General features: G+C 47.4%; 1 protein-coding gene across 1 annotated transcript; it reads left to right on the top strand.

Annotated features, from left to right (window-relative positions):
- Positions 1 to 14,565: 14,565 nt before the first annotated feature.
- Positions 14,566 to 15,170, top strand: LOC127770894 (chitinase 4-like). The gene has a single exon (XM_052296672.1). It carries the CDS (start codon positions 14,639 to 14,641, stop codon positions 14,912 to 14,914), a length of 276 nt encoding a protein of 91 aa, XP_052152632.1. The 5' UTR covers positions 14,566 to 14,638; the 3' UTR covers positions 14,915 to 15,170.
- Positions 15,171 to 15,273: the final 103 nt, after the last annotated feature.

Raw genomic sequence — 15,273 nt, 5'->3', positions numbered from 1 at the left:
TAAGTTTACTTACCCCTTCTTTAGGGGGAATGTAGTCCTTGTCGCCTTCTTCACTGTCGTCCTTTTTCCTTCTCTTCGGGCTTGGGCTTAGACAAGGATCGCTTGGCGATGAGTACTCCTCGTCTTCGTCAGCTACGTCGCTGTCGGAACTACCTTCCGGTGGGACCGTTGGTTCCGGAGCAACCACAACAGCAAGGGACTGCTCTTGCTCCCCTAAACCCTTCTCTTCAGTCCCTTTAGTACTATGGGCCATCGTTTCAAACCTCTAATATAAAAAAAAGAGTTATCGTCCACATTTTAAATTACTCAAATTAGTACGAACAACTGTACAAAAATAAACTGTATATTAACAATATGTCGTATGAACAAATTTAAATTCTCTGAGATTCCCAAATTTAACTATTATACTAAATTAATTAGTACAAACAAATTTAAATTGCGAAATATTATTAATTAGTACTTACTATTATGCTAAATTAATTAATACAAACAAATTTAAATTGCGAAACTAATTACTACTTACTATTATGCTATATTAATTAGTACATACAAATTTGTACAAAATTTGATATGTTATTATCAAGTAGTGCACTAATTGATAGTTACATTTCATCGACATGTTGATTAAAAAAATTTTCATCAACAAGTAGTGCAAACATATCCTCCGCATTTTTTTAAAAAAATGTTAACATACCCTCCCACATGTTATTTAAAAAATTTGACAAATTCACATATCCTGCAAAATTGAACATACCCTCCCAATTTTATTCACATATCACCCACATTCCCAAATTCACATTCACAATCAACATATAACCCCTCATTCACTTATCACCCACCCCTCATGCCCATTCACACCCACATGCGCACACATATATACCCCCTCACACCCACATGCACACACATATAAAAAGAAACACCCACATGCACACACGTCCGTGTTCGACGAACGGCCGACGACGAGCTTCGGTCGTGGACGACGAAGGAAGGGCCGACGACGAGGTTCGGCCGTGGACGACGACCGGCCGAAGACGTCGTTCGGCCGAGGACGTCGTTCGGCCGAGGACGTCTTCGCTCGTGGACGACGATCGGCCGATGAAGCCGTTCGGCCGCAAGCGAGATAGAGAGAGAGGTGGCGGCCGGCGGTGGTGGAGGGGCGGCCGTGCACGCGGTGGAGGGGCCAGCAGAGGCCGTGAGCGCGGTGGAGGGGTCGGCGGCATCGGCGGTAGAGTTGTGGAGCTCGCGCACGGTGGAGCGGCGGCAAGGGGCAGCGGTCTCGGTGACAGCGCGCGGACGACGACGGTCGGCGGCGGCGGAGGACGACGGTCGGAGAGTGAAGGTCGCAGGCGGGCGGTGGCGGAGGACAGCAGAGCCGTGCGGCGGCGAAAAAATTCAGCAGCCTAACGGCGCTAAAATTTCTATGGTTCCCGCCTGGACTTAGAAATTTTGGCGCAGCTGGCTTGCCCTTATATAGGGCAACGATCTTTGCAGGCGGGTGGTCCGCCTGCGAAGATCGTCCGACTGCGAATATGTAAACCCTAGAGGTATAACAATTTTCGCAGGCGGACCGCCCGCCTGTGAAAACTGGTACAAAGTTGAATATATTTATTCCAAAATATACAAACCTTAATATTATTACAAAATATACAAACCTTAGTATTATTACTTTTCAAATGTATAAATGGTAATTGCACATAAAAATATTACTAATTTAAATTTTTTTAAAAAAATTTTACACTACAAATGGTAAAAATGGTAATTGCACATAAAAATAATTACACTTTTCAAATATTACTAATTTAAATTTTTTATCAATTTTTTTACCCTACAAATGGTAATTGCACATAAAAATTAGTACAAACTAATTAATATGCAAAATGTTTAGTACAATTGTTCGTCAATTTGCGATATGATCACACATCATCTTACGTACCACCATTACATAACTACTAACTTCTTAGATGCTTACATGCCACTCAACAATCATTACCCTTTAACATTTTTGCCCACACCGTCCGTGCGCATGTAAGGCTTCACGGTATTCTGAGTAGATGTCTCGATATTCTTAATCTTATGTACAAACTGACTATAAAGTGGCATACTATCGTATTGGTTGTAATCTTCGACATACACTCCCAATATCTTTTGTTTCCCCGGTAGCACTATATCTTTCTTCTAATTTGAAGGGTCTTTCACATAAAACACTTGTGCCACGCGATTGGCAAGTACCCAAGGGTCATCCTTGTGACCCACACTCGCCAGGTCAACAACAGTAAGACCGAACTTCTCAACATTGACCCCGTTCGGGTATTTTACCCACTGGCACTTAAATATGGGGAATTGCATTGTGTGCCCATAGTCGATTTCCCATATTTCTTCAATAAACCCGAAGTATGATTGTTTTTCCCCGACTTCATCAATTGCCTCCACACGGACACCGCTGTTTTGCGTATAGGTCTTATTATCTCGGGCTCTTGTGCTAAACGAGTATCCATTAATGTCATATCCCTGCCAAGAATTTACTGTAGTTGATGGACCACAAGCCAACCGCTTCATAGTTATTTCATCGGTTGTTTGTCCCTCAGGTAAGTCTAGGTCTCACAACCAATCTATGAAGAGACGCTTGTGTTCTTTCACTATCCACTAGGTGGTGCGACCCTTACAGTTAGCTCATATTAGTTCGATATGTTGATCGATGTACGGCTCAACGATAGCAAACTGATGAAGCACGCTGAAGTGAGCTTCTTGGAATGATTTGTGATCATGGGTGACAAATCTCTTCTTTCCTATCGTTCCCCTGCCACTCAACCTGCCCTCGTGTCGGGGCACAGGTACTCCAATTGCATATCCATCTTTGAGGTAATCAATACAGCACTCGACAACCTCTTCAGTACTATAACCCTCAACCATTGATCCCTCTGGATGTGCACGATTTTGGACGTAACCCTTCAGAACCGCCATGTAACACTCGTATGACCACATTTGATGGAGGTACAATGGGCCAAGCGCAACCATCTGCGGCACTATGTGAACAATGAGGTGCTCCATCATATCAAAAAATGACGGAGGGAAACACATCTCAAGTTGGCACTGTGTCTCATGTGCGAATGTACGGAGATTTCCTAACTCTTCGAGACTAATGACCTTTTGTGACACTACGTTGAAAAAGTAGCACAACCTTGTGATAGCAACCTTTAAATGCTCCGGTTTTATGGCCCTTATTGCAATTGCAAGAAACACGGTGAGCAAGACATGGCAGTCGTGTGAATTATAACCAGATACCGACAAATCTTTCATTGAAACTAGTCGACTGATGTTTGATGAGAAACCTATGGGCACTCTGACATCACGGAGTGAGTTGCAAAATGACTTATTCTCCTCAGGTGTTAGTGTGAAACAGGCTGGTGAAAGATATACTTTGCCATTCTTTTCTCCTTCTTGAGGGTGTAACTCTTCCCTGATTCCCATCTCGACTAGGTCCATCCTTGATTGCAGACCATCTTTAGTCTTCTTCAGCATGTCCAACAATGTTCCAACTATGTTGTCAAACACATTCTTCTCAAGATGCATGACGTCTATGGCATGCCGAACCTCCAGATCTTTCCAGTACGGGAGGTACTTAAAAAATATGGAATGCTTCTTGAATGGGGGAGGGAGTTTATCGTCTGGCTTCGAACTATTATCTTGCTTCTTACTATCCCCTTGTTTCGTACTTTCTCGGGTTTCTTCTCGGGTTTCTTAGTCATTTTTCCTAACTCGCAAACAATTTTCTCTGTCATTGCACACACCTTTTCTTCCGATGTAGGTTTTGGTGCAGGATCAGTCTCTTCAGTACCATCGAACTCCGCCTTCATCTTGCGGTACTTGTGATTTGTGCGTAGGAACCGCCGATGCCGCATGTACACAAGCTTGTTGGAACCCGGGAGATACCTATAGTACGTCCCATTCAAGCAGATCACATGTCACACCCTGAAGTTCTTTCCCAAGCCTAAATTGAATTTATAATCCACCGGAGAAAATATTGGTGCAAAAGCAAGAGAAAACCCTAATAAATTAATGCAAATCATAATCGGATTTGGCATGTGGAATTTTTTTTTGAGTTCTACATGTCGAAATACGCTAACAAGATTTTTAGTGGAATTTTCAGAGCTCTAGAAATAATTTTAACCAATTAAAATTGAGCACAAGCAATATTTAATCCCTGGAAAATTCATTTTCCTTTTTCTTTCTTTTTCTTTTCTCTTTTTCCTTTGAATGGGCCACCGGCCCATTCTCCCTTTTCCTCTCCCTTTCCGCTGGGCCGGCCGAAGGTCGAGGCCCAGCTGAGCCGGGCGAGCCGGCCGCCCGCCTCCTCTCACCCGGGGTCGCCGACAGGTGGGGCCCACCTGTCGGGCCCGTCTCCCACCTCGCGTCCACGTCCCCGCCTCCTCCGGGCCACGTCGGCCACGCCCGCGCATGCGCCGCGCCTCCTGCACCCACTCCCCCTCCCTCTCGCCCGCGCCCGCGCCCGAGATGGCCGGGATTCGAAATTCGAATCCCGCCTCTCTTTCCACCTCCACCTCTCCAACGTCGGCCGGCGAAATCGGGCCACCCCCGGCCGTTCCCGACCTCTCCGCCCCTATAAAATCCATCCCCGCATCCTCCTCTTCACTTTTCTTTTTTTCGCCGGCCTCTCCCGAGCTCTCCATCGCTCCTGCACCGTGCACCCACCCGCCGCCGCCTCTTCCGCTGCTCCGGCCGCCTCTAGCCGCCGCTAGGCTAGCCGCCGCACCGCGCCGTCGCCGTCGTCGGGTTTGCTTGGCCGAGGTCCACCTCGTCCACCCCTCCCCCGTCAAGGTTCGCCGCCGGAGCCTCATCCCCGCCGCGCACCGGTAAGAGCCGCCATGGCCGCCGCCTTAGGCCGGCGTTCCCGCCCTCTATGGTCCCTCTCTCCCTCTCTAATCCTTTCCATTTCGTTCCTTAGGTCGTCCCGGACCCCGTCCGCCGCTTGTCGACCTCCCTCCGTCGCTCCTCGTCGCCGGTCGCCGTCGCCCCTCTCCTCACCGGTCGGGCTCCCTCGGTGAGGACGATTCCCCCTTCCTTCTTCCTCCTCCCTTTCCGTGGTCGCGCCGCCGCTTAGCCGCTCAGCCGTCGTCCGCCGGTGCCGCGCCGCCGTCCACCGGTCACCGCCGGTGCCGCGCCGCCGTCGTGCCATGGCCCCGGGTCGACTTGAGCCGCCCGCGCGCGCTGGCCGCGAGCTCTCCGCCGCCGTTGGGTAGATCGGGGCCGTCGGTTCGGCCGCCGCGTGGCCGCCACGTGGCCGTCGTGTGTGCGCCACGTGGTGCGCCCCTTCTCCCCGGTCCGTGGACCCGATCCACCATGGACCAGCGCCCGCAGCCACTGACGTGTGGGGCCCGCATGTCGGCGCCGCCCTCTCTCTCCTTGGGATTTATTTATTGCGCAATAATTCAATTAAGGATTTTTCTGTTTATAGTAAAAACACAGAGAATCTTCTAAAAATCATAACTAATTCATCCGAGCTCCGTTTAAGCCCATTCAAGTCTCAGTAAATCAAGAAAAATGTGTAGAATCCATTAAAAATGGTTTTGTTCTCTGTTTCAGTAGTCTTATAGCCTATTTGTATTGTTTGCTTTGTATGTCGCTTAGATTCCGGCTCTTCCGACGCTCCGGTGTACTTCGAGATAGTCGCCGAGGTTCCTCCAGCAGCAGAGCAAGGCAAGTCATGCCTGTCACTTGAATATGTTGATCTTATATTGCAAATGTTCCAATGTTTTCCTTCAAATACTGCATTGTTTTGCAATAATACTATGGGATGTTTACATATTGTTACAGCCATGCTATTTTGGTACCGTGCTCCTTTGTTAGCTTGGGTTATAACATGAATGGACTTTGGACTAAGGATTGCTTAGCCAGGCTTAGTTCAACTAGCACACAATGGGGGAAAATCCTATTAAAATATAGACTATAGGTTCTAATGGTAATGTTGGATTAGTGCCACCGTTTTGGTGATGGTTAATTAAAATGAATCACATGGTGGGCTGTGGGTGCATGGTTTTGCTGGTCGCACCCATGGCAATTAAGGACCGGTTCGCGGGATGCCCTGGAAGAACTTATCGTACTTACCACAAGCCAGCGTGGGCAACGGCTGGGCTTGTAGTGTAGCTTTCCTCTAGCTGACGCATCCAGGCAAGGGTGGGCGTGATGGAGCGGGGCGGGCCCTGCGACGGCCTCTATCGCTTCCGGATACACCTAGGCACGAGAAGGGACTGCCCGTTGCCGCTAGGGATGGGGGTGAAACCTGAGGTGTGGTGTGCTTGGCTAGAGGGGGTTATGCAAAGGGTCCTGTCACGGCCTCTTTCCGGTATGTCGTGGTGGCATGTCGGCACACGGTAACGTGTTGTGGGGCTGTGTCTTGTGGGTACAATTGTACACCTCTAATCAGAGTAAAACTATTCGAATAACCGTGCCCGCGGTTATGGGCGATCAACCAGATTCACCGTGATTAGTCTCACCCTAGTTTAGTCTAATGGAATTGGATAGTATAGGTGGATGGTTGGGCCTGTTGCAACGTGGTATAGCGTTGGACAGTGGATGATTAATATTGATTAATTATTACAACTGTTTTACTGCTCTCAACTTCTGTTTATAAATACCTGTTTTATGCAAATGAACCATTATAGCTATCCCTTGATAAATCCCTGCATCATACCCCTATTCCGGTATGACTTGCTGAGTACAGTGGGAAGTACTCAGTCTTGCTCTATTTTCCCCAACCCCAGAATTTGAGTATGCATCAGATGGTGGGTTCTCCGAGGAGTAGGCTTCGTCCGTGCCGTCGAGGATGCCTGTGAAGTGGTGTTCCCGCTGCAGACCAAGTCAAGGCTTAGCTCCAGTTATCTTTTGTTTTTCCGCTACATTTATGTAAGACTTTTATAATGTTTGTAAGACGTGGATCTGTATGTCAACTTTGTCGTTTGTGTACCCCGGCCGGTCCTGGACGGGGATTTTAATGCACATTCTGCTTGGAATTCTATTCGGGAATTTCTGGGCGTGACATCACACATCCTGTTTTACCTTTAATTTGACCTGAAACTGAAAACATTGCTGGATAATCGTTAATGGTCACAAAGATGATGGCCTCCACTGTGAAGTATTCCCTTGAGTACTCGTCCCACACTTTCAATCTATCTTTTCATAAATCAGCCATATCTTCCATCAATGGTTCAAGAAATACGTCAATATCAATACCAGGCTGACGGGGTCCCTGTATGAGCATCTGCCGGGTGTCAAATCATCTCATCCTTCTTGCGCCCTTCTTCATGCCAGCGCATTAGTTCCGGATCTCACGGGTTTGAGTATATCCGTTTAATGCGGTCTTTGACAGGAAGGTACTACATCACAAGCTGCGGGATTTTTCTCTGTCGTCCCTCTGTTAATTCATAGGGTTCTAGGTCAGTATTGCTATTCGACTTGTACCGGCTTGCACCGCATGTTGGACATTCATCTAAAGAAGCGTACTCTTTCCTGTACAGTATACAGTGATTTACGCACGCATGAATCTTTTCCACACCAAGTGAAAGGGGGCATATGAGTTTCTTTGCTTGATATGTGCTGGATGGTAGTGAGTTAGGCCTCGGGAGCATTTTCTGCAGAAGTTCTAACAGACTGTCGAAACTAGTATCAGACCATCCATGTCTTGCCTTTAACCTCATAAGTTCAAGAACTGACCGGAGTGTTGTGAACTCACTGTCACAGCCCTTCGACTCATCGTACAAAACTTCCTTTGATGCCTTCTGTAAAGCTTCAAAGTTATTTAACCCTCTAGCCGACCCCATCAGCACCTCGGGTTCTGCATGACGTAACATTTCCTCTAGGTCGATTTTGTCCTCAATAGAACCATCGTCACGCACCATGTCTTCAACTTGTGTTGGAACTACATTTTCAGGCCCGTCCACTTGTTCTTCGCCATGACGTGTCCATATTTCGTACTTGTCCATAAATCCACTAGTTACTAAGTGCTCCTTCAGTTTAAAAGCATCGTCAAAGTCCCAGGTTATTTCATTCTTACAGTCAGCACATGGACAAATTATCTTCCTCATATTGTTCTTCTCAGCGTGTGCCTTGGTAATACCAATAAATTTAGACACTTCGTTTCTATATGGAGACAAAAACCTCGGCCAATGATACATCCATTCCCGACTTTCCATATCTCTAAAAATTTACACGTAAAATATTTGCACAATTAATACTAAATTTGTAGGGTTTATTGAAAAAACTTATTGCTATTCAAAACTAATTAACTAAAGGTTAAGTGTAAATTAATAAAAAATCAAAGTTTATTTCAATTTTTTTTACACAGACATGCCTAATTAGTACATTAGGAAAATCTAACAAAATCATATCATCGGCATATTGCAAAATACTATAACTATTTTTTTGATTGCACCGAATAAATAGACATTAAAAATTTTATTCTCTCTCTATATATGACAAGATCTAGATCTAGATCTAGAACTAGGAGGTGGATGTGATAGCAAAAATAAAAAAAATTAAGAATTTATGTTACCACATTAAACCACTACAACAAGAGGCATCAAATATTACACATACATCTAACATCAACATATCAAAAGAAATAAAATTAAAAAACATGGAGCTCTTCCTTCATAATTTTGCATGCATAAATCCATCACAAATTAAGGTCTAAAAGCTTAAAAAATTGCATACCTAGTGTGGAAATGAGTAGATCTAAATACCGTAGTAAAATCCCCCGAAGATTTGAAGTTCAAAACCTCCCCCCTATATTTAAGTCACTTTAGGAGAGAGAAACTTCGGGGAGAATGAATAGGGCTCGGGGAGGAAGAAGACTATATAGGGGTATCTTTTCAGCGGGCCATATAAGCGGCACCTGTGAAGATCGATCTTCGCAGCCGCTTGCGAAGATTGATCTTCGCAGGCGACGCTTATATGGTCCGCCTGCAAAGATCAATCTTCGCAGGCGGACCGCCCCCTCTACCCCGGGTACGTTTTTTACCAGCGGGGTTTTGGCTCCGAATTACATACCCGCCTGTAAAAATCGATTCCCTACTACGTCGAAAATGAGTTTTTGTAGTGGTAGTAAACATGCATGTGTGCCGGCTGACCACCTTGCATGCTATCAACCGCTACAACTCCGGGAATGTTGGCTGTTGACTACTTACATAATCATTTCTCCGACCCAAGTATATTTCCATGCTTTCTGATCAATCCAACGCACAAAATCTTCGGCTCAGTGTCTCTGTAGCTAGCTATATATAGGCTTCAACTGTAGTCTCATCGTCCAGAATGCCACTAATCGTGGCCCCCGTCGTTTATGTCCAGCGCAGTCCGAGGCCTATTATACTATGAAAAAAAAAGGTCCGCTTTATTCCTCGCATGGAATTTCATTAGTGTCTCTTAAGTCTTAACCGTGAAACCGGGTATATACGTAATATTTCTAACTTTTAAAATTAGTGAAAATTGAGTATCTCGATGGTTTCGGCTGAGCATGTAACACGTTAATTTGATCTTCGTCCTACATAACAGCTACACGACACTTACGTGACACAATAAATTTTTTTTAAAAAAAACATCAATGCCACCCACATGCCATCCCCTATTCTCCTCTTCCTATTCCCTCTCTCCCCACCTCCTCAACCCCTTTCCCTTATCTCCTCCTTTCTCCATTTCCAGCATGAGAAGGCTGGGATACGGACAATAGACTACAATGGTCATGGAGGAGTCAGCTGAAGTGATAGAGATACGGCTATGCACTAGAGGAGCTGGCCGAGGCATCGGGGAGCCCTCTCCTTGCCACTAGATTAGGCTTTTATCATCCTGGTTGCTGTGGAAGGGGCTTAGAATGCTCCTAGGAAGACACTTCTTGGTGGACGCCAACGAAGCCGGTCACCGGATTGAGCTGCACCACCTACATTTGCTCCGACAAACCGGCGGAGCAAGACTAGGTGTTCATTGGGCTGTCGCATTATCATGATGAATCGGAGTCGTATTGGAACCTGCACACCACCTCATCGAGCCGCATGCAAGGAATTTGCTAATGACGACCACCACGCGCCGCCCACCTGCTGTGGATGAAGTGAAGGAGATGAGACAGCAGGTGGAGACGGCGCAGTCAGCAAGAGGAACTAGAGAGAGAGATGTCACAGCTCATCGACGAGGGTATCTTTAGTATAACTATACCACATAACCATGCTCCATGCTCTGATATAAATTTATATAATTTATGAATTGTATAATTTATTAATTTCAGTGTGTGGGTGAGGGGTGCACATAAGTCTGTGCATGTGTATTTTTTTAAAAATAAAGACACAGATGGCTTCAATTTATCAAGGAAGAAGATATGCTAGTTGGGTCTTCTTTGGGCACGAGCACGAGCGTCATGAAAAAAAGAATGGCGGGCATCTGACACGTGACAAGGTTTCCTTGTGGTTCCGACTATCAATAATAAGAAGTTTTCTTGGCGGTTTCATTGCAGCCAAGTAAAGGTATATTTTTGTCGGTCCAAACCGATAAAATTACTTTTCTTGGCGCTTTTGAAAGTTGGCAATCTTCTTAATTTGTTTGGCGGTCCAACCGCCAAGAAGATATTTTGTCACGACCGGAAATGACCCAACGGGCGTTCCTTACGTGCGTGTATTATTCCTTGTCCCAGGAGGCAAGGTACACCAAAAGTTGATACAATTCAGAGTTTAACAAGCGGAAGCGTAAATAGTTAATTATTACATGGGCAGCGACGGCCCAGCACACTCAAAGACAACGAAAAACAGCGGAAGACTAAGGCGACGACCACAGGCGCTTGACGGCAGGCACGAGCTAGACACCAAAGCCTTCATCATCTAGGGGCTCCTCTTCTGGGTTTGGGAAAAATTGAGCAAGACTGAGTACAACCACCGTACTCAACAAGACACACCCACAAGTGCAGCATAAATGCAAAGGAGTACAATGGAGTTATAATATAGGGGTTAGGTTTTGCAATAAACAGCATTTAAAAGACCCTTAGTTGCTCAAAGCTATTTTGTAAACACGATTCTAGAGCTGTACAATATTATTAACCAAGGCCGTGAACCCACACGAACCTGCCTTAACCCAAGGCCTACGATGATTCAGATCGCACTGGCAACCCGACCCTGGGTCCCAGCTCGTCCCAAGCCAACCCAGGCCAACCATTCCACATTTTAGTTGTTAAGCAGGTTTTAAGAATTAAAACACTAACTTGGGTACATTGCTCGGCTTGCCCATAACCGAGGGCGCGGCTATTCGAATAGATTATACTCTGATCAGAGGTGTACATCTTTACCCACAAGACACATCTTCCTCACGCGTAACCACGTGCCACATACCACCACGGTATACGGACGGAAGACGTGACATAGTTTCCAACCCATCCTAGCCATAGACAAGAGTACCGACCCAACCCCACCTATGGCCGGAACCCCCGGGACAGGTAGGCAGAATTGAGCCCCTAGCAGCAGGACACCAGCCCTGTGCCATGACATCTCGACTACCGGGCCGCAGCTCGTGTAGCCTTCATTTGTCCTAGAGATGTCCATCGACCCCCGACTTCGTCCATCTCCATCCGTGTACTTTTGTTTATAGCCAGACTGAGCCACAAACTAAGCCTTACCTATTAGACATGTGGAAGTACGGTAGTGCTTTGCAACAGAGGCCCGAAGACCGGTCCTTATGTGGCCGAGGTGCTACTAACGAAACCATGCACCCCGAGCCCAGCCTAAAACCATTTTGAGGGTTTTGAATAGAGGGGGAGGTGTGCATCCAATTCCACAATAATCCAACCATTCCATGGTGTCCAAGTGATGTGAATATTCCCAAAGTCTAGAGTTATAAAACCACCTAATGTTGCCTAATTAATCAGCGAAGCATCTACCTAAATTCATACTAGTGGGGCCATGAATAGAGTGCCCACTAGCGGGGGTTTTGTTTATCCTAGGGTGAACAAGGTAATAATAACAATAACCACACTAATAAGGTCATAACAAAGGTAAATAGGCATGGCTAAATAAAACAGTGATAACGCGGGAATTTAAATAAAGCGATAATGCAATAATTTAAATCAAAATAATTTTATAAACTAGGATCCAATATGTTCAAAGAATGATGTGACTTGCCTTGCTCGCTTTCCCAAACGTTGGCTTCAACCTCCACGAAGAGCGGATCTTCCGAAGCTGCAGCGTCTACACGACCAACGGAAAAGAAAAGGGCTTTTACTCTAATAAACTCCATATAACAAGCAGGAACAAAGCACAAAAATGGGTTCTTGACTTCTTAAGGAAAAATTAGAGACTTGAACGGTCCAATTCCGAGTTCGAATGGCCAAGTTATGGCCATTTGAAGTTTATATGCTCTTTAAATGAATATTTACGAATTTCTTCGTTTAAAATTTAATTAAAAAGAGATTTATTGCGTCAGCCGGGGGAGAGGGCGCGCGGACCGGGTCCACGGGAGTGGGCCCCACGCGGCAGCCTCACGGTCCACGGTGGACCGGGTGCACCCGGCTTACACCGGCCGGCGCCGTGGGCCCCACGCGTCAGCCGCACCCGAGGGCGCGGGCGGCTGACGGCCGGGCCCCACGCGGCAGCCGCTAGGCGCGCCCGGAGGCGGCCACGTCGGCGCGGCCGGCGGGAGGCAGCGCCCGCGCCCCGATGGTCGCCGCCGGCGACCACCGGCACGGCGAAGCAGCGGCCGAGAGAGGGGAGGGAAGGGGGAAAGGAGGCGGCGGTCCACGGCTCACCCCGGGTCGACGGCGACGACGGAAACGGCGACCGGAGCGGAGGAAGGCGGTGGCGCGGCTCGGGTCGACGGGGTCGGCGGCGCTCCGGCGGTCGGCGACCGAAACGGAGAGGTGGACGAGGTCGGCGAGGTTGCGGCGAAGCCGAAGGAGGCGGCGCCGAGGTGGGAGGTGGTCCGGGGCGACGACGGCGGCGGACCGGAGCTCGGCGGCGACGGCGGAGAGAGAGAGCGACGGTGCGAGCTCGATTCCGGTGGAGAGAGAGGGCGGTGAGTGGCGGAAACGGAGGTGGGGAGCTCGGGGAGGGTTTATATAGGGTTGGGAGTGAGAGAGGGCGGCCGGAGGAGGGAGAAATGGGCGCGGAAGACCCGGCCGCCATTAATGGCGCCGGCGAGGTTAGGGGAGGAGTTTCCAAACGAATCCGAGGGAGAGAGGGAGGGAAAAATGGGGGGAAAGGGAGAGGGGATCACGGGGAATAATTCCCCCCTCTTTATTGCGCGCGGGGACGGCGGGATGCGGCGGAATCGGCGGCGGCGGCGGCGCTTGACGCGGGGAGGTGGCGGGAGCGGCGGGAGGAAGGGGATGACGGGTGGGCCCCACCCGTCAGCGAGGGTGGCGGGCGGGCCCGCCCGTCAGCGGCGCGCGCGCGGGGAGGCGGCGAGTGGGCCGCGGGGAGGAGGAGAGAGGGGGAGGGAGATGGGCCGGATTCGGCCCATTAGAGGGGAGGGGTGATTTTTAGGGTTTTTCTTTTTATAAAATCATTTTAACTTTGTTTATTTCTTAATAATTATTATTTGTGCTCTGAAAATTCCACTAAAATTTATTTACACATTTTAGGCTTTTAGAAAATATACAAAAATCCTCCAAGCCCTATTTGACTTTTAACTTTGCACATTTTAATTTTTGAAGGCTTTCACAAGCATTTTAATTATTCTAGGCATAATTTAGAGGATGTATTTTAGGGTCGATTTGGGACGCGACATATTTTCTTACGGTTAGCCGCCAAAAAATCGTAATATCCATGTCTTTATAGACTTTGCACGGTCAGCCGACGGAATAATTAAATTTAGCTGTTTTTGACCGCCAAGGAAATCTTTAAAACCACTTAGCTACATAAGGTCATAAGCCATGCCACGCTCTTTTTAATTATTTATCAGATTATTGAAATTGATTACTTATTTCACATTTTTAAATTACGTTTTCTTAAAAATAATTCTACTACTCGGACCACTAATCTTAAACTATCTATTAAGTTTATTTTAAATTATTCAATTTATTTATACAATCAAATATTTAATTGTATACATGAAGCTTGTGTGTATATATAGGATATATTCCCCATAAGGTAGAGGAAGCAGCTATTTACTTGCTGGCATCAAGGGACAGTGTCATCACTTTATTTTGTACGTATTTGCTATATCGCAAGATTGTCACTCCTAATGATACTAATTGGTAATTGCAACTTGGACGTTTAGACGACGCTACCTGATAATTCCAAAGTACGGGCACGTATATATGAACGATGGATATATCAATGCAGAACAGAATGACATAATATTTGGCCAATCTTGTAAGGATGCGCACATGGACATAGAGATTTTCCACAAAACGTACGCCTACGTGTCCTCCTATCCCCTAGAGCGCAAGAGTATATAGCTCCACGCATACAGAGGTTTTATTACACAACTACTGCAAGTCAAAATATTGTCAAGGATCACAAACGTACTCCTACTCTCCAAGCAGCCTATATAAACCACCCGGCGTCGATATCCCATGCAACAAGCAACCAAAGCAACCTTAAGCTAGTAGCCAAACACAACACAAATTTAAACAGATCGAACGTAGTGGCAAGCAATGGCGGCAAAGATGGCGACGATGGTGGCTCTGGTGTTCGGCCTCGCGCTCCTCCTCTCCGCCGCCGCCCCGGCGGCCGCGCAGAACTGCGGCTGCCAGGACGGCTACTGCTGCAGCCAATGGGGGTACTGTGGCACGACCGAAGCATACTGTGGCCAAGGGTGCCAGTCAGGGCCGTGCTGGGGCAGCGGCGGCGAGGCCGCCGCCGGGATGGCGGGCAGAAAGGCCGGCGCCGGCGGCGTCGAGGTCCCGGAGAGCAACAACCGCTCTCGCTAGGGTGTCCCAGCGGCCGCCCCCTGCTCGCTTCCACCGGTTAATTACGAAGGATAAATAAACGGCCGGCGCGCATAAGTGCTTACGCTGTAAGCGTGCATGATGCCGGCCCTGAACTCTAGCTTACATCAGCAAATAAGCTACTATACCACCACCACCAGTACTACCGTACTACTCCTATGTATGAGATCTCTCGATCGAACATGTTGAGTATGCATGTATCCTGTATATATGGAAATAAACCGAGAGATTAAATAAAGTCAATTTAGTGACTGCAGCTGTTGGAAAATTGATGAACTCAGGTGTATGTGTTCATGTGTTGTCCTAAATCATGTGCTTGGAGCCAGAGATGAGGCATGGTG

Source organism: Oryza glaberrima, chromosome 4, assembly GCF_000147395.1.
Source record: "Oryza glaberrima chromosome 4, OglaRS2, whole genome shotgun sequence".
Lineage (NCBI taxonomy): Eukaryota > Viridiplantae > Streptophyta > Magnoliopsida > Poales > Poaceae > Oryza > Oryza glaberrima.
This window is presented reverse-complemented; position numbering and strand designations above follow the sequence as displayed.

Excerpts from the sequence above, each read along its gene's own strand:
- LOC127770894 (XM_052296672.1), top strand. The coding sequence starts at position 14,639 with ATGGCGGCAAAGATGGCGACGATGGTGGCTCTGGTGTTCGGCCTCGCG.